This window comes from Aulonocara stuartgranti, assembly GCF_965226115.1.
Source record: "Aulonocara stuartgranti genome assembly, chromosome: 2".
NCBI lineage: Eukaryota > Metazoa > Chordata > Actinopteri > Cichliformes > Cichlidae > Aulonocara > Aulonocara stuartgranti.
Genome location: NC_138940.1, coordinates 9,998,139 through 10,020,226, shown reverse-complemented (window position 1 = coordinate 10,020,226; position 22,088 = coordinate 9,998,139). Strand labels below are relative to the sequence as shown.

At 41.2% G+C, this 22,088-nt stretch overlaps 1 protein-coding gene across 4 annotated transcripts; it reads left to right on the top strand.

Annotated features, from left to right (window-relative positions):
* Nucleotides 1-6,073: 6,073 nt before the first annotated feature.
* On the top strand, nt 6,074-12,452 carry LOC309687845 (uncharacterized protein). 4 transcript variants are annotated; one of them, XM_082503081.1, is made up of 4 exons: nt 6,074-6,275; nt 7,334-7,421; nt 8,142-8,299; nt 8,725-12,452. In XM_082503081.1, the coding sequence occupies exon 4, from the start codon at nt 10,281-10,283 to the stop codon at nt 11,268-11,270; it is 990 nt and encodes a 329-aa protein (XP_082359207.1). In that variant the 5' UTR covers nt 6,074-6,275; nt 7,334-7,421; nt 8,142-8,299; nt 8,725-10,280; the 3' UTR covers nt 11,271-12,452. The 4 variants fall into 4 exon arrangements, with proteins under 4 accessions (XP_082359207.1, XP_082359206.1, XP_082359208.1 ...); XM_082503080.1 differs by lacking the exons at nt 6,074-6,275; nt 7,334-7,421 and having other exon boundaries at nt 7,847-8,299; nt 8,725-8,782; nt 9,721-12,452; XM_082503082.1 differs by lacking the exons at nt 6,074-6,275; nt 7,334-7,421 and having other exon boundaries at nt 7,847-8,299; nt 8,728-12,452.
* Nucleotides 12,453-22,088: the final 9,636 nt, after the last annotated feature.

The following is a 22,088-nucleotide window of genomic DNA, read 5'->3' as shown; positions in this document are numbered from 1 at the left end:
GGTTTTACAAGGCGTACACGGTAAAAACATTATGCTGTTATTTGTTAAGCACTTGTGCACCTTGTGAAAAGAAATAAGTGGCTGAGATGGATGTCATATGTGCTATTGATATTATTTTACTCGTTTCTAGTTTTCATGGTGCTCCATGATTGTGAGAGGAATAAAAAAGAATTGTGGACATCAGTACGAAGCATGGATTCTTTTGACCAGAGTAGATACACTGGTCCCTTGAATATACTAATCTTTTTGAGGTGGGTGACTGTTCCTGTGTATTTACAGAAACAATGGTTGTGATAACCTCAGCTGTTTCAGAGGGTGACTGTTCGTTGCTTTGCGCACTTTTAAATCTGTATACAATGGTTTGTTCCCTTTTTGTGTTCTGAGGTTTAAACAAAGATGTACTAGATGTATTATACCGGTCCCTCGAATCTACAAATCTTTTAGATGTGGATGACTGTTCATTTTCATCTGTGTTTACAGAAACACTGGGTGTTGGAACCTCAGTAGTTTCTTTTTGGCTGACAGACTCTGGAGCTGTACAAGAGGAATAAAGAGCTGCAATGCTTTTGTGAACCTGACCTGGGAAGGGAGAGAAATATATTTTTGTTTTGTTTTTGTTTGTCTTCTTGTTTTATTTGATTCCTTGTGGGATTTGGATCCAACAAGTAAAGTATGCATATTATGCACACACACAAACACACATGCAGCTATTACCATTTCTTGTATTCTTGAATAAAGACATTGATCTGACACATTTAAAATGCAGCCAATTGTTTTTATTGTTATATTATTAAGAAAAAAGAAAAGGTGGGGGTGGGGGGATGTAAAGAAGAGCTTAAAGGAAAGGGCTAGAGGAGAGAAAACCCCAACAATTAGCAGGGCATTTTTTTACTTGGACAAATTGTTAATAAAGTTTCCATATCTGTAACAATGATGACAGTATAATTGTTTATAAACAATTATATTGACAATTATATGTGTCCAGTATGTTGGCTCATTTTCTTTTACTTTTTGCATTTGAAAATAAAAGTTGGGCTGATTTTGACACCATTACAAGAAGTGTTGTTAATGATTCTTTTTGAATTAAAATCAGGTTACCACAAATTGTTTTTTAATTTAATTTTATTTGAAATGTTTGTCAGTGGGTAAACAATTCGTAATGCAAAGTCAGAAACATCGAGTTATTCTTGTACTGCATGCTTGCAATAAATAAGTTGTCCTAACAGTCAGTCAAAGGAGCTTGGAAAGAAAAGCGTCTGGACTTCTTTGAGTTGAAGTGACTGATATATATATTTTTTGTCTGTTTGTTTTGTTGGTTTTTGTTTTTTGCCCTTTATCACCATTCCTCTTCCCTGCTGTTTTTCTTTCCCTCTTTCTTTCTCCCCTTTCTTTCCCCCAGTCATGTCTGTCCTATGTGTAGCAAGTGAAAATAAAATAAACAATAAAAACAAAGGTGAATCAAATAGACCAATACGGCAAGGCCGGGATGGTCCATTTGGTAAAGTAAATCCGTTAGTTATATTTAACATAATGTTAAATGGTAACATTCTGTTTACAATGTTACCATTTCACATTGTGTTAAATGGTAACATTCTGTTTACAATGTTACCATTTTACATTATGTTAAATGGTAACATTCTGTTTACAATGTTACCATTTTACATTGTGTTAAATGGTAACATTCTGTTTACAATGTTACCATTTTACATTGTGTTAAATGGTAACATTCTGTTTACAATGTTACCATTTTACATTGTGTTACATGGTAACATTCTGTTTACAATGTTACCATTTTACATTGTGTTAAATGGTAACATTCTGTTTACAATGTTACCATTTTACATTGTGTTAAATGGTAACATTCTGTTTACAATGTTACCATTTTACCTTGTGTTAAATGGTAACATTCTGTTTACAATGTTACCATTTTACCTTGTGTTAAATGGTAACATTCTGTTTACAATGTTACCATTTTACATTATGTTAAATGGTAACATTCTGTTTACAATGTTACCATTTCACATTATGTTAAATGGTAACATTCTGTTTACAATGTTACCATTTTACATTGTGTTAAATGGTAACATTCTGTTTACAATGTTACCATTTCACATTATGTTAAATGGTAACATTCTGTTTACAATGTTACCATTTCACATTATGTTAAATGGTAACATTCTGTTTACAATGTTACCATTTCACATTATGTTAAATGGTAACATTCTGTTTACAATGTTACCATTTTACATTATGTTAAATTGTCAGTAGGCCTGGTACCGGAACCGGTACTGGACCCCCTTTTACTTTCAGCCATCAGAAGAGGGTACACTGTGGTCATAACAATACTCAGACTGTAGCATTTAAAGGTCCCAAAGTGTACCAGGAAAATATCCCCCGCACGATTACACCAGCAGCCTGAATTGTGAATGTGAGGGAGGATGGATCCATGCTTTCATGTTGTTCACTCCAGGCTGATATAAAAATGATATAACTAATACTACTTCTACTAATAATGACAATAACAACAAAATAATAATAATAATGTCAAAAATACTAGTAATAATAATAACAATAACAACATAAACAACAACATTACTACTAATAATAATAAAGATAAACAAATGTATTAAAAAATTAATAATGATAATAATAATAAAACTGATCATAACAGTAACAATATCAATCATAACAACAACAGTACTAACAACAATAATAACAATAACAATGAAGGTGTTGCTGCAGATCTGAGTCCCGACTCTGCTGCCTTTCTAGTGCGGCAAAGAAAGTAAGAAATAGAAAAAGAAAAACACAAATAAACTGAGTGTGAGGGTTTTTCTACAAGTTACACTGAATATTTGCACAGACATGCTGACTGTTTGCTGGGAGACGTCACCTGTCTTTTATAGAATAGCAGGTAAGCTGTTCTCTGCCGCTGCTCACACACAGACTCACACGTGGTCTGGCAGACCAACTCGTCATCGTACGTGAGCCGGCTGTCTGTGACGTCGTCTCTTCCGCTCATCTGGTGAACGCCGTCACAGACGTAATGTCCTGAGAGGAGAAGGCGCACTTATTAACGTCTCATAAACTTTCAAAGCTGACCTGCATTCAGCACATGTGTCTGAAAGCACCCACTCACCGCTGTAAGCTGAGGAGCCCAAACGACTGATCACGCTGACCAACAAATAGCAAGCAGTTTACTGGGAGAGGGCAGCGGCACCACCCGTTAGCTTAGAAATGGGCTCCATCCATACTTGAAATGAACGGTGTGCCTTTTCCCTTACCTCTTCAGTAAAGGCTGTGTCCTGGCTGATCACCAGCTGCTGTGTCAGAACAATGGGGCTGTTCTTCTTCTCCACGGTGAACGATGGAGTGAACGTAAACCACTTCAGCTGGAGGATCAGCACACTGAAAGAGATGAGACAAAGAGGAGAGGCTCAAAGGAAGACGCAAGGAGGACATGACATGAACAAAACTGACACCGACTGAACTGTGGTGGTTTGAGGCCTTTGGGGACCGATTTGAGGTTACTCACTTTGGCAGGTTCAAGAACAACAGCTCCTCTTTGATCTTCTTAGCTCCGCACTGGCATTCTTAGTCCAACAGGCCGCCCTGCAGCAGGGAGCAGGAGGAACAGGTGCATTAGAGTTAAACTCTTTTACAGATGAATTCACATATTCGTGGGAGCAAGCCTGTTCACAGAATAGAGTCTAAACGAGCTCTTACTTTCAGACTCCAGCCCCGCCCTTCAGCAGCATCCTGCTGGCTGGCACAACCTTGCCATTGGCTGCTGCCAGGGACTCAACAGGTTAGAACAAAAATATAAATATTATATCTGAGTTCTTATGTGGACCCGCCTTCCAGACACAACGTCACCTTCCATGAATGTCCACAGGTTAGCGGCCCTCGCTCTGCTGGTCCTCCAAAGTAAGAAAAAATGAGAAAAAATAAGGAGCAGACCAAGCAAAAGAGGGTATTTAAAGAGACAGTGCTCTTAAGGTTCATTTTTGGCGAGTTTTATTATCTAAATGTCATTGTGTCACTTTCTTATGAGGCTTCAGTGAACTGAAAAAGCTTCTGGGATGAGAAGCGAAACGTCTTCAAAAAAGTTAAAGAAGTCCGGTTGCTTTTTTCCCCCAAGCTCCTTAGAGTTCTCTGAAAATGGTCAGGTAGAAGGACTGGACTGAAAATGAGTAAAAAAGCAGCCAAAGCCCAAGGAAGTTGAAAGATTGGAAACTATTGCTGAGGTCATGTCAGTGTAAAAAGTTACCTACAAGTCTGGCACCTTGGAAGCAAAACATAAAGAAATAAGGTGTAAGGCCAAATGTTTGGTCCTGCAGCCAACCGGACCATGAAATATAGAGCACAGGTGAACAAAGTGAGGCAGCAGTTTGCTGATTTCCACCTTGTGCCTTTCATGTTGATCAGCTTAGTAGTTTGCCAGCTTTCTAGCTGTTAAAGACTTTTGGCGAGAGGTTATTCATATTTGAACTCTAATTGAACCCCTCTTTTTTACTGTTTTTTTGTTTGTTTGTTTTTGGGGTTTTTTTGTTGTCTTAGATGGCCTGACTCAGCAGGTGGGGGCAGTTTCTGAGTTCACCTTCGTTCAAACAGTGCAGAAATGGTTTCGCTATGCTCCAGACCGGATGGGTGGTGCAGGACGCCCGATATCCAGCCCCGTCATGGAGTAAACTAAAAACAGTAAATAATACATTTAACAAACAAGCAAGCTCTAAATTCAAGCGGAGAGACTGCAGACGTAGCCGCACCATTCCAGGGATTTTTGGTTAGCATGAGGGGTCTAGCCAGGACCCTTACTGGATACTTGGTGGGAATCGAACGTGCGACTCCAAAGATGTGTAGTATTACCACTACACTATCCAGCTGCGCTACACTATCCAACAACAAAAGCTTTTAGAAAATTTGATAAAGTCTGATGCTTAATATTGTAGGGATATTAATATCCCTACAATATTAATACGGATTAATAACACAGAGAAGTCATACTTCTGTTATGACAGAATTAATTGGGTAAATTATATTTACAATTGTAACATTGTAAACTTAATGTTATGATTTTACATTATATTAAATTGTAACATGATGTAAAATCGTAACATTGTAAACTTAACGTTGCAATTTAACATAATGTGAAATTGTAACATTGTAAACATAATGTTACAATTGGAACATCAGTCCATCTATCCATGCATCTTCATCCGCTTTATCCGAGGCCGGGTCGCGGGGGCAGCAGCCTAAGCAAAGAGGCCCAGACCCAACACGCTGTGTACTCACCTTTGCTAAGTACATGTGAACAGATCTTGAATAAAAAAAACAAAACAAAACACACTTTTCTTTTCTGTTTTATTGAAAGCACTTTACAGAAAGTGTAATTGTTTGTAATGAAGAAAGAAGTAGGTAGGTTTGCATGTGTAATTAGTGTGTTATTGCAGAAGAAGCTTAATGTGTAGTTTGCAAAAACAATGGGAAAAAAAGGTGGCCGAAGAAGAAAAGATAAATGTCCTTTTTTTTAAGTATTCCCTTGGCCGGTCATTTGGCTTATGACATGTGGCGGGGACTCTGCTACAGAACTCCGCCAGTTCGAACCCCCCACGAACTCAGTGCCACGGCCCTGCGCGGGGGCGGGGAAACGCACTCGCATTTCCTTTTTGCTTTTTCCTGCTCGAGCCAAGTCCTCCGCCCGCTCTTCATCTCTCTCATTACCCCTTATTACCTTACACTCATGCCTTTGCCTTTCACCACTTCAAAACGAAGCCTACTTCAATATTACCTTCATACGCTCTCTTTGCTTTTGGCTTTCCTCATGCTGTGTACTCACCTTTGCTAAGTACATGTGAACAGATCTTGAATAAAAAAAACAAAACAAAACACACTTTTCTTTTCTGTTTTATTGAAAGCACTTTACAGAAAGTGTAATTGTTTGTAATGAAGAAAGAAGTAGGTAGGTTTCCATGTGTAATTAGTGTGTGATAATGCTGCAGAAGAAGCTTAATGTGTACTTTGGAAAAACGATGAGAAAAAAAGCTGGCCGAAGAAGAAATGATAAATGTCCTTTTTTTTCAAGCCTTCTCTCAGCCGGCAGTTTCAGTGCCACGGCCCTCGCTTGGGGGGTGGGGAGACGTGCCCCCCAAGGAGACCTGCTAGATTGTTCAGAAGGTTGTTCTCATCCATCCAGATGGAGGATCACTAACAGGAGCGTGGAAGACTCCAGAATCCACTCTGGCTGGAATCCGGTGGATATGCAGTGTGTACAGGTACAGGACCATTTAAACGGACAGCATTTATAGAATGACTATTAAAAGTCAGCGAGTGTCAGTAATGTTAATGTGGTTATGTTAGTAATACACCGAGTGCTAATATAAGAGCTTTAAGATGCATTTGTAGATATTATTACGTGTTTTACCGTCTTTATGGTGCTAGCTTAAAGTTACGGTGTAAACGTTAGCTTATATTGGAGGAAAGCTGTTACTGGTTAAACGATGTTAGCACAGAAATATTAGCTTCTGTCATGACTGATGAAGTTACTAGTTAATAAAGTTTTCAGTAAAGTGATTAATCGCAGCCACAGGTTGACAGCAAATATCTCGATTAGCTTCAGTGCATCTGTAATAAATATGTGCAAGTTTCAGTGCTTCGTTTAAACTGTATGATACTTATACTGACCCAGGGTCAGTGTAAAATACAATCCTAGCTGTGTGAACAAAGCCACTGTAAATTTAATCCTGCATGACAAACCTCAGGATGCAGATTATTATTACTCTTTCCTGCTGGCACACCTGAGAGTCAGCTAGAAACTTATAGTGACGTGGACATCATGCAAAGACTGCCAGACTCTGTAATACTGCAAATGATCAGTGACTCAGGTTAACACTAAACTTCAAACGGTACCTCTGTGTGCTGAACATCTAGGATTGAGTCAGGCTGCATTGACTGTGGGACTTTAATGTGTTAAAAGCAGGTTGAAGACGGCTCAGAAACATTTGAAGATTAAAATTTAGCATTATGGCTGCTGGTGGTTTGTAATATCTACTCAGCTGTATTTTTGTTACTAATTTATGTTTGTTGTTGTTTAACACAGATTTCAGAAGAGCAAATATGCTTAATAGTTTAACTAGATTTCATTTGTCAGTGTTTGACTGCTGAGTCACCGGAAGAACTCATTTCATTCATTCTCCATATGATGTTAATTTACAGAAATGTTTCACAGGAACTGATTTCTCCCAAAGGTTGAACTAGTGTGTTTCCATAGATTACCTCTGTATGAATGTACTTCTTAAATGAAGGCAAGTGTTTGTCCTTTTTTGTTCCTCAGGTACAGTACGTGATATCAAGGGCAGGTGGTCAACACTGGGGACAAGAAGCAGACATACTTCCAAGAGGGAGCTGCAGTGAGGTCAGAGGTCAGAATCTGAAACAGCTCAGGTTTATATTTTAGAGGTTATAAAAAATCAAAATGTATTTATAAAGAAACCTTTAAATAATAGTCATAATTATGATTATTATAAGAAATATCAAACATTTAAGTGGATTTTCTGTTACACATATTGTGTTAGCCCTGCGATAAACTGGCAGCCTGTCTTTGTCCTGTATCAGCTGGGATAGGCTTCATCCTCCCGCAACCTTGAATTGGATACATTTTATTCCAATTATGTAATCTGATCATTTACAAACTCAAGGTATCTAATCAAAATGTAAGTAATAATTATAAAATGGGAAAGCAGAAATAAGTGTGACATAAATGTAAATGTGTGAGCTGACATAGAGCTACATGCAGTCTGAAAACCCTTTGTTGTCAAGTTTGCAGGTATATCAGCACGAGACATTCTTACATAGAAGAGACATTAAAGTCTCTAACTCAGTGAAGCATTATTGGTCCCGTCTGTTTGGATAAATATAGTAAGTTGATGTATGTCCATTTATTGACACATTTTCTTAAGTGCTTATCCAGTTCAGGATCACAGTGGAGCTGCAGCTGGATATGTTCACTAAATAAACCTTACAAAAGTTAACAATAAACCTGCATCCATGTACGTTGTTGTCCACAGGATGAGAAAATCAAACTGGAACACTGTGGAACATGTTAATAAATGTTTGTGTGTTTATGCCTGTGTCTTTCACAGGAGGCGCTGGAAGGTTTCCCTAATAGTTCCTGGTGAATCAAAGCAGAACCATAAAGGTTGCTGGACTGCATGATGGCCTTACCCCTGAGCAGTCATCCTGTTAAAGGATGAACCAGTTAGAAGCTGTTTTCAAAGTAGCTGAGCAGATTTCATCTCAAGTAAGCGATTAACTGTTTGTTCATCTGTTCCGCCACTTAAAGAGCATTTAAGGACGTCTTTTGAGTGTCCAGTTGAATTAATTCTACTGGCTCTCATGGTCATTTGTTATTATAGTCATATTTTTCATGTTCATCCAGCTATTTAGTAAATTCTATCTATTTATTTATATCCGTCAGCTATAAAATGTAATATAAATATAAAAATATCTAAATATCTCCTGCCCTTTATGTTTTAATGATGTAAGTCTGTTATCGTGTTACATTAGCATTCCTCACATATCAATGAGATGCTGTACAGTACAATCCTACTGACACAGCAGAGGGATAACGACAGCTATTCAACATCGTTACACGACACATTCGAGCTGCATGACGCAGACAAAGTGACTAAATCATCTTTTTGTGGTTTATTGTCTTCAAACCAGCAGACAAAGCCGATGGCAGAAGATGTCGGAGAAGAACTTCAGGCCGTGGACTGAAAAGGTATTTTTTTCTTGTTATCAAAAGACATTTGGAGTGGCAGCTTCTACAACTGGTTGTGCTAAAGTAAAGCTTACAGTCTAAGAAATCACAGTGTTGATATTCAGCACAAAGAGAAAAGCTCACTTGTTTGAATTTATTTACAATCATAGTTTTATAAATTCTGACTGTAAACAGCTTTTACAGCTTTGATATTGTTTGACACTCGATATCAGGTGATAGGGTTTAATTTAAAGGTTTCTGTGTCCCAATGAGCCATTTACACTGATCAGTGTCAGTTTAACTGTAACACATTCATTATTTAGATTCAACAAAGAAATAACTGAATGTAAAAAATGGCAGCCCTCAGGCAGGTTTATAGAGATACATGCATGCATTATGAAATTTATGTATCCCAGATAATTGTTATTCATCTAGTCATGGCAGACCTACCTCTTCCTCCCAAGTTAACTGCAACCCAAAATAACTAGTGGGGCTATTTACACACTCACAACCAGTGTGGGGTAAAAAGAGCCACCAAAAAACTGTCAGCCACAGATGTGCTAGAAGAGTTAGAAGCTCTACTTATGGAGAAACTTTCTAAGTCTAACAGGGGACAGGAACTCCTGCCCAAGTAACATGATATAAGCCCACATACAGCCCAGCCATAAAGTGAACCAAGTTAAAGACAGCATGGGACCAAATGCATGTAACCAGCCTGCACCCACCTGACATTTCTTCCTCCTGAATTAAATGAATGAAGGGATGAAAGTTAAATGACTACAAACCTAAAGCCACTAGTTCCCACACTGGAGCTCCCTGACACTGTGTGTTAACTGTATTTAGCTTGTATCAACAGTTGTAACAGGCTAAGCCACCTGAGACACTGCATTGAATTTGTTCCTGTCTTACTGGTTTCAGCTGACTGGTTTCAACTCAGATATTCTGCTTTTTCCTTTCAGTAGATCAAAGCAGCTCGTGCTCCTTCTGCTTCCAATTTAGAAGAAGAAGAAGAAGGCGAAGGCTTCAGCGAAGTGGCGTTCATGGTCTCAGTGAACAGTCACGGTCACACACTGCATGTGGTTTTAAAAGCAACATGTCTGTTCACCACAACAATGGAGATGTGTAATATTAGTGCAGCTATGGTTTGTTCTTGAACATCAGTTCTGTTTTCTACTTTGATCACTCAGACCAAAAAAGTGTTGTTTTCAGATTCTTTCTTTTAAATCTATAAAGCACCTGTTCATTTTTTTTTATTACAATTAGTTTCACATAAATGTTAGTGTTTCCTTTTATGATCTTTTAATGCTTACACTACACTGTACATGAAATCAAACCTAATAATGAGGCAGATAACATTCCTGTTACGATCCAGACTAGTGGTCTTACTGGGGCCGGTGAACAGGACTGTAAGCTTGCCATTGTGCCAGTTAAAGTAAAATCAAAGAGAGGTCAAAGAATAGTGGAAACGTATGCCTTTCTGGACCAAGGGAGTTCAGCATCCTTTTGTACAGCGGGTCTTATGGACAAGCTGAATATTGCTGGGAGGAGGACAAAGATTCTCCTGCGCACCATGGGACAGGAGAAAGTGGTGGACAGTTTCATTGTACCTGAACTTGAAGTTGCTGGATTGGACAGTGACATGTACTGTGATATGCCTAACCTCTTCACTCAGCATAAAATGCCTGTAGATATTGGTAACATCCCAAATCAACAGGACCTGGTTGACTGGCCACATTTGAAGCATGTTCATTTGCCAGAAATTAAGGCCAATGTTGAGCTTTTGATTGGCATGAATATGCCCAGAGCTCTAGAACCTTTGGAGGTCATCCGGAGTGTAGGTGATGGACCCTTTGCCATTAGGACTGTGCTCGGCTGGACTGTGAATGGGCCACTTAATCGAGAATGCTGTGGAAGGCCAGGATGTTTGGCAACAGTTACCGCCAACAGAGTTTCTGCTGTCACACTGGACAAGCTATGGAAACAGCAGTTCAAGATGGATTTTCCTGAGAGCAGCAATGATGAACAGATGGGGCTGTCAAAGGAAGACTTGAAGTTCCTGGAATTGGCCAGCAAGATGGTGACTTTGGGGGATTGGCACTACAGCATTGCCCTGCCACTAAAAGACCGAGACATAAGAATGCCTGACAACTGTGCAATTGAGCAACGAGCCTTAGGTTTGAAGAAAAGGTTCATCAGAGATAAAGACTTTCATAAAGACTACACTGCCTTCATGACAGATCTTATATCTAGAGGATATGCAAAGAGAGTCCCAGTCACAGAATTAGAGCGCCAGAAATGGGGAAGGATTAAACGTAACTTTGTTCCTGGAGATGTGGTCCTTATAGTGGATGATTCTGCACCTCGTGGTTCTTGGCTCATTGGGAGAGTCACCGGAGCTGCACCAGATGAAAGGGGGCTTGTGCGTCAGGTCTGGATTAAGACCCCAACCAGCCATGTGTGCAGACCCATCACAAAGATATGCCTTCTTCAGGAGGCCTCTGACCCATGACTATGACATTTTTGACACAGTGTGACATAACTAACTTTGAATTGACTTTAATGTTATGAGATGTACATCAGACTGACTATATTTAGGCTAAGTGCTGGTAACCTCTGGCCTATGACTGACTGACCATGTGCAGACAGAAGAAAAGAAGAGAAGACATGAGAAAATAACTTTGGTGGACTTTTGAGTATGTTATGTTGTCTCACTGGGTGTCTGTGATATGATGAAGTGTGTGTTGTGAGTTATGGTGTTGGATGTGTAATTATTACTGTAAAAATGTAATAATTAGGGGCCGGAATGTTGTGGATAGGCGTAGCTTTGGGTCACGTGGTGTCAGTAATAGTGATTGCTATATCACCTGTTCACGGCCCGAGGGAAATTTTGTGAATGAGTGGGTGATGGGGGAAGTCGACTTTTGCTGACCGCTCAAGCGTCCCAAGGCGTTCCCAGGCCAGCCGAGAGATATAATCTCTCCAGCGTGTCCTGGGTCTGCCCCGGGGCCTGCTCCCGGTGGGACATGCCTGGAACACCTCACCCAGGAGGCGCCCAGGGGGCATCCTTGTCAGATGCCCGAACCACCTCAGCTGGCTCCTTTCGATGTGGAGCAGCAGCTGCTCTACTCTGAGCCCCTCCCGGACGGCCGAACTTCTCACCCTATCTCTAAGGGAGAGGCCAGCCACCCTTCGGAGGAAGCTCATTTCTGCCGCTTGTATACGCGATCTCGTTCTTTCGGTCACTACCCACAGCTCGTGGCCATAGGTGAGGGTAGGGATTGTAACATTGTAAACATAATACAATTTTACATTATGTTACTGTCAGAGTCGGACGGTGCCCCGACCGGTCGACCTGTGTGTGTGTGTTTTTTTGTTCTCCTCTCTCGCTCCGCTTTTTCTCCGCTGCGATTGTTACCTCCGACCCGTAAGTGCTGCCACTCTGAGCTGCCTAATAAGCCTGGACGCGATCGAGACGGAGAGACGGAAGGGGACACTTCACTGATTCTAGGGAGTTTTGTGGACACACGAGGGGAGACGGGGAGAGGAGCACTGAAGGGACTTGCACTGTGGATAACTGTGGATTGATTTTGGCTTCACTGTAAATAAAGACACTGTTCAACTTAAACGAGAGGTCCGCGTCTAGGTTCGCTAACTCACCACCCTTAACAGCTACAATTTAACATCATGTAAAATTGTAACATCATGTTTACAATGTTACAATTTGTAAATTGTAACATTGTAAACATAATGTTACAATTTTATATGATGTTAAACTGTAACATAAAGTAAAATTGTAACATTATGTTTACAATGTTACAATTTTACATTATGTTAAATTGTTACATAATGTAAAATTGTAACATTATGTTTACAATGTTACAATTTGTAAATTGTAACATTGTAAACATAATGTTACAATTTTATATGATGTTAAACGGTAACATAATGTAAAATTGTAACATTATGTTTACAATGTTACAATTTGTAAATTGTAACATTGTAAACATAATGTTACAATTTTATATGATGTTAAACTGTAACATAATGTAAAATTGTAACATTATGTTTACAATGTTACAATTTTACATTATGTTAAATTGTAACATAATGCTTAACAGATAATGGTTATCCTCTTTTTATATCATACATCATTGTCTCTGTAGGAGGGTCTGGAGCACCCCCTGCTGAGCCGCTGGGCTCAGTACCTTGCAGGCAGGTCCGACGATGACTTCATCATCTCACCTGAGCTCAAAATTCTGGTGCGTGAAGGCGTCCCTCGGGAGTATCGGCAGAGAGTGTGGCGCTGTTTGGTCCGAGCCAGAACTTTGACAAGCCAAGAGTGCCACATGCAACGCTATCAGCAGGTACAGCTGTAGAGAGAGAGAGTGCTTTATCCGCACCTGAGCACAGGTGGCTCCTCCTCCTTCCTGTTGGGAATGCTGGCGAGCACTCAGTAATCCTGTTCTGTTTCCAGCTGTGTGAGAAGAGTCGGACAGCTCCTAATCCTGCCTCCAGGCAGGTCCAGCTGGACCTTCACCGAACCCTGACGACCAATCAGCACTTCTCCTCGCCGTCCAGCCCCGCCCTCCAGCCCCGCCCTCCAGCAGCTCCGCCGCATCCTTCTGGCCTTCTCCGGGCATAACCCTGCCATTGGCTACTGCCAGGTACTCAACAGGTCAGAACAAAAGTATAAATTTTATATCTGAGTTCTTATGTGGACCCGCCTTCCAGGCAGAACCTCACCTTCCATGAATGTCCACAGGTTAGCGGCCCTCGCTCTGCTGGTCCTCCAAAGTGACGAAGACGCCTTCTGGTGTCTGGTGGCAGTGGTGGAAGCCATCATGCCTCAGGACTACTACACCAAGAATCTGGTGGCCTCTCAGGTCAGCAGACACACTCACCTGCTTGCCTGCTGTGATCTGTTTTAGTGATCAGTGAGGCTGATCTCTGTGAGTCTTTGTGCTCAGGCGGACCAGCGCGTGCTGAAGGACTTCATGGCGGAGAAGCTTCCTCGCCTGGCATCTCACTTTGAGGATCACAACATTGACGTCTCTCTGGTCACCTTCAACTGGTTCCTGGTGGTTTTTGTGGAGAGTCTGCCCAGCGACATCCTGATGCCTCTGTGGGACGCCTTCCTGTATGAGGGTACCAAGGTACCATACACCCGAACACACCATGACAGAAATGCAGACAACACTTGAATGCACCACAGTAGTGTCCATGGAAACAAAAATGATTTTGTTTTGACCTTTAGATGTCTTTATTTACATTTTAGGAGTAATAAGACATTGTTTACTAAGCATGGGGAACTGTCATGTGACATGAAATAGGAGTGGGAAAGCAGATCATTCTAGTAACGACCTCACAGTCTACCACAAGCAGCGTAAATCCAGACGATGAGCGGGACAATGGCTTTGGGCTTGTTTCTGCAATGTGACAAATGCAGCACAGCTTTTACATCGTTTGTCTCAGGAAATAAAATCACAGTTCAGACACAGAAATATATACCACACAGGGATAAATGCTGACAACAGCTTCAGCCACGTAGATCCAACCCAAAAGTTTAATTTAAACTTAAAGCTCAACTACCAAGTAAGTTAATATTATCTGGCAACTGAGGAACCAAGTGGCTTATTGGAAATCGATCAGAGCTGTAATGAGTAAAGGGCCCAACTGCACCACAACTGAAAGAGTAATTTTATGACTCACCTCCTCAAAGTTTCCAATTAATTGTGTGGCGTGAGTGTCCTGTTATGAAATGCGTGTCTGTGCTGCAGGTGATCTTCAGATACACTCTGGCTCTGTTCAAATACAAAGAGGACGACATCCTGAAGATTCACGACAGCGTGGAGATCTACCAGTACCTACGCTTCTTCACAAAGACCGTCTCCAATGCCAGGTACGCACTCGCCTCCACCCGCCTTAATCTACGAGCTGTTACACTCTCAGAAGTGTAGCGGATGTAGCTGTTGAATCTTTGAGCTTCAAACCCTTTTTACTGAAATTTTGTGAGAAGTTTAAATTTCCCTGATCACAGTAACAACGATTTAAAGATTTTTAAGTATCTGCAGCTCTCGGATACATGTGGTCCAGTCAGTCCAGTATTTCCTGCTCAAACTGCAGTACCTGAAGTATCAAGCAGCATAAAACAGAAACACTCAAGCTGATCAGTTTCCAGTTCCTCTGTGTTGGTGATCGAGTCCTTTCCACCTGCGTGTGTCCATGCAGGAAGCTGACCAGCATCGCCTTCAACGACATGAACCCATTCCCCAGCCGGCTGCTGAGGAACCGGCGAGTGCTCCACCTGGAGCGCCTGCAGGCGGAGCTGCGTGAGCTGGAGGAGCAGCACAAGGAGTTCATCACCGAGAGCGTCGTACGAAAAGACAAAGAGCTCGACGTCATGGTGAGCGAGGACGACGAGGACCTCTGATCACACGGGACGCTTCAGCTGCTCACTTCGAGACGACGATGAGTTTTCCATGAGTTCAAGAGAATTTCACTAAACCGGCTGTTAACTGGTTTCCTTCACACCAAACACAGGATTGTGTCAGGTTCACCATCTCTACTAACACTACAAGGAAACAGACGCATACAGATTTAACTGCATCACATCTCTGAAACAAGCTTGCAGTAAACAAATGTGTACTGTGTTCACGTGTGTAATAAGTCAGGCTGCAGAAATGTGCAGATGTATTTCAGTGAATTCATTTGGATTAATATGTGATAGCTTATTTATTTCATTGCATCTTTTGCTTTATACCTAAAAATGCATGACATTTCTAAATGTAGTCACATCCCTATGAAACATGGTTGATTATCAGCTGTAGTCACAGCTGGTGATAAAGTAATTAAAATGTCCAGCTATTCAAAAATAGGGCATTCTGCACAATGAGTACTTTTTGGTACTTGAAGTATATTTTGATGCTGATGCTTCAGGGCATTGTGCTGCATTGTCGAAGCTCTCTGGGCTTCCGGTTAGAACGACCTCACAGTGTTTTATTTTGATCTGGTGTAAAGTGCATTGTGCAGAAATGACAGCATGATAGTCACATGATAAAACTGACTTTTCTTTTTTTTTAATTTTACTGGGTGTGCATCTTGTTCAAATGTCTTTTTCAGCATCTGTACATAAATATTCTGTATATAAATATTTGATTTTCATTTATTTTACAGAGTCCTTTATTTTGTTTCACAAATATGACATTCATGTCAAATGACATCTGCAGACTTTATAATGACCAGCAGGGGGCAGTGTATTGCAGTCTATCAGAACATTTACTGAGACCTGTTTCATGCACTAGTTTCATGTCTCATTGAATCCAACATGATGTTGATTTTGTAAATTAAGGTCACATGTTCATCACATCTAATTTCAAAACACTGATCAATTTTTTTAAAAAATGAATTCCATACCAATTGCAGGAATAAAATAGGAATAAATAACAAACGAGAAATACATACAAAACAAGAGAAAGGCACACATGAGAGAACAGGTCACATGACAGCACAGCATTATCTACCCACAATTTGAACTAAATAACAGATAGCACAGGCAATGAAAACAAACGGAAATCAGAATAAATTTAAAAACTTTTATTGATGTTAACTTGAAGTGCTGAATTAGCCCTGTTGTCAGTTCAAATCACTTCAATCTATAGCGCACTTTAAGGTCTTTAGACCTTAAAAAGTAATACACTGCAAGGTAAGCTTGCAGCATCTTACTTTAAGGTCAACTGTGAAACTTTGTGGAAAGCCTGAGACAAGTTGATGAGTCAGTGAAGCGCACTTCCTTCTGATGACGGCTATACTGAGGTGAGTTTTTAAGCATATCCTGAACTTTATTCATTATTAGACTTCTGACACCTGGCAAATAAACTCTCACGCGATATGAGAACATAACAGCAAAAAGCCAGTAGCTGGTACATGAATGGATAAAAATGGGATGCAAATGGAATGTGAAGGCAACAGGTAGTAGGGTGAATTAGGGTTTCGTGTGGTCTTCAGTGCATGAATTTTATTGCCACTTTATTTCAACTTTTTATTAATGTACTCAAAAGAAAAACAAGAACCACAAAGGAGATTCTTGTGATTCTTGTTTGTGCTATCTGTTTGTGAAAGAAAGCACATTTTACCACATCATACTGTGTTTGCTGCCATTTATTTTACTCGTCCTGCCTGAGTGTCTGGGCTGCGTTTGTCTGTGCACCTTTGTTCTGGCCTTCTGCTGATGGGTTTCACATGCTGGGCTTTCCCTCTTGGTCCACACCCAGCAGCCTGCTGCTGACCACACACAGCCTACAAACTGATCCATCCATGCATCCATCCATGCATGCATGGCCTGGTTATTGTTGAGTTATCACCTCCAGCTCCTTGCTCATAACCAGGTAGATACTGGGCTGGGCCTGATCTCTGAGCTCAATAACAATGACAAAAATGCCAAACACTTTACTCTTCATGGTAAAAAATGTTTATAATACAGTAAAAACTGGATGTAGCCAAAATCAGTGTTTTATATACAGTGTAAGTGAACAACATTGCTACACTGCTGGTGTTTGATTGATAGAGGCTTTCTTTATAAGAACTATGATATCATTTCTTTTGCTGATTAACAGTTTTTATATAATTTTTATATCATATATAGCTTTCAAGAAGCCAAAGATCACTGGACGAAAAGACTACAGACCTGTGGCTCTGACATCTGGTCAGGAAGTCTTTTGAGCGCCTGGTTCTCTCCTATCTTAAGACCCTCACGGCCCCCCTCCTGGACCCCCTGCAGTTTGCATACAGAGCCAACAGGTCTGTAGACGATGCCATCAACATGGCCCTACACTTTGTCCTGCAGAATCTATGCTAGGATCCTGTTTGTGGACTTCAGCTCTACCTTCAACACCATCCTTTCAGACCTTCTTCAAGGATTGCTTTCCCAGATGAATGTGCCTGATCCCATCTGCCGGTGGATCACTGACTTCCTGACGGACAGGAAGCAACCAGTGAGGCTGGGGAAGAATGTCTTGGACTCCCGGACCATCAGCACGAGCTCCCCTCAGGGCTGTGTTCTTTCTTCTATGCCCTTCTCCCTGTACACCAACTGCCGCACCTCCAACCACCAGTCTGTCAAATTAATTAAGCTTGCAGATGACACCACCATTATTGGACTCCTCTCAGACGGGGATAAGTCTGCCTACAGGATGGAGGCTGAACATCTGGTGTCCTGATGCAGCCGCAACAACCAGGTGCTGAATAAGTGTTATTTTCATTTACCACTGGCCCAAGTACATTTTTATTGGCTTGTGAACAAAGCTGTAGTTTTTGTATTTTTAAATATTAACGCAATTTAATTGAGACATTATTTATATTATTTCACTTTCAATGTGAAAAATGCTGTAAAAACGTTGAAAATAATGGTCACCCCTGTTCGCTGCAATGTAAAATAGTACAACTGCTGTCAGCCTTCATTAAGTTGCATCATTTAAACATTTGCATATTTTTATTCAACTTCTGCAGGATGCTTTGATGAAAGACTCCCTTTTCCCAAGTAGAGGCTTTACTAGAGGTCACAGGAACAGCGCTGCTGTTTTGGATGCGGAAAAATGTTGTCTTTCACTCTACCTGAGCTCAGTGTCTCAGTAAGGGCTCCGCCTCATTGTAGCTGACGCTGAAATGTTTGTGTGGGTTGCCATGACAACACCAGAAGTACATCTGAGATCGTGTCCAAATTCATGGGCTGCATCCTCCTGAGGACTCGGTGTTCTGACAAAACGTCTTACTTTGGCAAAACGTCCTACCGTAAGTAGTTCATGCGTTCTCGGCGGCTCTAGTGACCCTCGAACTCTCGGCTAGCTATCGAGGTGGTGGATAACATACGTCTCCCCCACAAGAGCACGAACCTACAACTTTTCTACTACTGTTTTTACAAGGCGTACACGGTAAAAACATTATGCTGTTATTTGTTAAGCACTTGTGCATCTTGTGAAAAGAAATAAGTGGCTGAGATGGATGTCATATGTGCTATTGATATTATTTTACTCGTTTCTAGTTTTCACGGTGCTCCATGATTGTGAGAGGAATAAAAAAGAATTGTGGACATCAGTACGAAGCATGGATTCTTTTGACCAGAGTAGATACACTGGTCCCTTGAATATACTAATCTTTTTGAGGTGGGTGACTGTTCCTGTGTATTTACAGAAACAATGGTTGTGATAACCTCAGCTGTTTCAGAGGGTGACTGTTCGTTGCTTTGCGCACTTTTAAATCTGTATACAATGGTTTGTTCCCTTTTTGTGTTCTGAGGTTTAAACAAAGATGTACTAGATGTATTATACCGGTCCCTCGAATCTACAAATCTTTTAGATGTGGATGACTGTTCATTTTCATCTGGAATTGCCCACCCCTGTTCTACATGCTTCTGAGGGAAACCTCACACTGAAGATTGGCAAGATGGCGCCGGTGTGTGTGGCTGCTCGTCTGTCACTGCCAAGTTTGTTCCTGTTTATGTTATTTTTAATTTGTGTCATTCATGAAACAAAGTCTCTGCTGAGGTATGATCGCTAGACACTATTGGACCTCAAACCTGTGGTCCAAAATATTGTGTCCTTTGGAGCTGGTGGGCAGCAACCCCTGCCCCCATTTGCATCGGAAACCCCGGGTTACCTGTACCGGGTTCCCACGCTACCTTCCCGGCGAAAGCGTCCTCGTCGCCGGGGTAAACGAAGCGGTCGCCTGGTGAAGCTAAAGGTTTATCTAAAGAATTATTCTGCTGTTTTCCGACCAGTGCATGGATTCTTGCCAAGGCTGTTTGCGTCTCGGCGTTTTCTGGATCCTGTTGATACCTGTTTGGTGCCTGTGGTCGGCTTTGATGATGATGCTCCTCGGCCTCGCTGCCCATGCCCTCCCAGGCTAAACCTCCGCTGTCAACATTATCGGAATCTGAGATCGCTGCGGCGGGTTTCTGGACCTCCTGAACCCCGAGCGCCAACTCCAGCTCCAGCTAGGATTGGCCTGGTGAACGCCAGATCACTTTTAAACAAAACTTTTATTCTTCGGGACTTCTTCAGTTCCCGTGATCTGGATTTTCTGTGTGTGACTGAGACGTGGCTGAGTGTTGGTGAGTCCAGTGTTCTATCTGAACTTTTACCTGTGGATTGTTGCTATTTTAACTCGCCACGGACGTCAGGCAGAGGTGGAGGCACAGTGACTGTTTACAAAAAGGATTTTAAATGTAAGCAGTGTTTTCTACAGCCTTCGTTCTCCAGCTTTGAACTTACCTCATTTGAGGTGAGTCGTACAAACCCGATTTTCTGCTCTGTCATCTATCGCCCCCCGAAATACAATAAGAACTTCATAAACGACTTTTCTGATTTTTTAGCTGGGATTATGCCCAACTATGATAGTGTTCTTATTGTTGGAGATTTTAATATACATGTATGCTGTCCTGATAAGCCACTGGTAAAGGACTTTTTAAGCCTTATTGACTCTTTTAGCCTGGTACAGTCCGTACGTGGCCCTACACATGAGCACGGACACACACTGGACCTTGTTCTGTCATATGGTCTGCCTGTCACTGACTTGGAGATTTGTGACTGTGCACTCTCAGATCATATGCCTGTGTTATTCAACGTTGGTTTGACATATACCGCAGTTAAACCTGGCGCTGCTACTCGGTGCTGTCGGGTTATTAACCCCGCCACTGCTGCGCAGTTTTCTGCTGCTTTTAATCAGCTCGGCGGGCCTTCTGACTTTGTTTCCTCTGACACAGAAGACCTACATTCCTGGTTTAATTCTTGCTGTCAAAAAATCATGGACTCTGTGGCTCCTTTAAAAACCAGGCAGCTTAAGGCTAAACCTGAGCCTTGGTTTAATGAGAGCAGTCGTGCTGTTAAGAGGGAATGTCGTCGAGCAGAACGGAGGTGGAAAAAGGATAAACTGCATGTATCATTTCAAATTCTCAAAGACTGCTGGCATCGCTACCAGAACACTGTTAAAGAGGCAAAAAGGGAATATTTTGCAAATATTATTTCTTCCAACTGTCATAACCCACGTGTGTTATTTAGGACCATTGACACTGTTCTTAATACTCCTTTGAATGTCTGTTTGGAAGTTTCTCCTGAGATTTGCAATGATTTTCTGAACTTTTTTATTGAAAAGGTTGTCACCATCAGGGCTCTTATCACAGCTCCTGACTCTGACCCCTCTGTCTCTGTCCCTTGCGCTGCTGTTTTCACTCAGTTTGAGCTTGTGACGCTCTCCTCTTTAGAGGATGTGGTTCGCCATATTAAGCCCACAGGTTCCCCACGGGATCCTGTCCCTCCACAATTCTTTAAAGAAATTTTTCCTAGTATACAACAGTATGTCCTTGACATTATTAACAGCAGTCTGTCTTCTGGTGTGGTTCCTGCAAATTTCAAACATGCAGTAGTACAGCCACTGCTTAAGAAACCTGGCCTTGATCACACAGTTTTAGCGAACTATAGGCCTATTTCCAAGCTGCCTTTAGTCTCCAAGGTTTTAGAGAAAATTGTTTTTAGTCAACTGAAAGATTTTCTAGATGAAAATGGAATCTTTGAGGTTTTTCAGTCAGGTTTTAAAACCCTTCACAGCACAGAATCTGCATTACTAAGGGTTTTTAATGACATCCTTCTGGCATGTGATTCTGGTAACCATGTTGTTCTTGTCTTGCTTGACCTAACTGCTGCCTTTGACACAGTAGACCACAATATTTTAATTTCTCGATTACATGATGTAGTGGGTATTGGTGGCACTGCACTCAATTGGTTTAGGTCTTATTTGTCAGATAGAACTTTCTCTGTCAGCCTTCTCGGTTACGAATCGTCTTCTGCTCCTCTGTCATGTGGTGTCCCACAGGGCTCAATTTTAGGGCCACTGCTCTTTTCTCTGTATCTACTGCCTCTGGGTTCTATCCTTAGAAGGCATGGGATCTCATTTCACTGTTATGCCGATGACTGCCAAATTTATTTGACACTAAAACGCAAGGATGCCATCTCCATAAAACCTCTCTTGACATGTCTAGATGACATTAAAGCTTGGTTGGCTCGAAACTTTTTAAATTTTAATAAAAAGAAAACAGAAGTGTTGGTGTTTGGACCCAGTGGTCCCTGTGAGTCCTCCTCTGTTGTTTTAGGATCCCTGGAAGTCTATTTTAAATCTGTTGTTACTGACCTTGGTTTTAAGTTGGACAGTGATTTTAAATTGGACAACCAAATCAGAGCAGTGGTGAAGTCCAGTTTTTATCATTTAAGGCGACTGGCAAGACTAAAATCTTTTCTTTCGAGGCAGCACCTTGAAACAGTGATCCATGCTTTTATTTCTT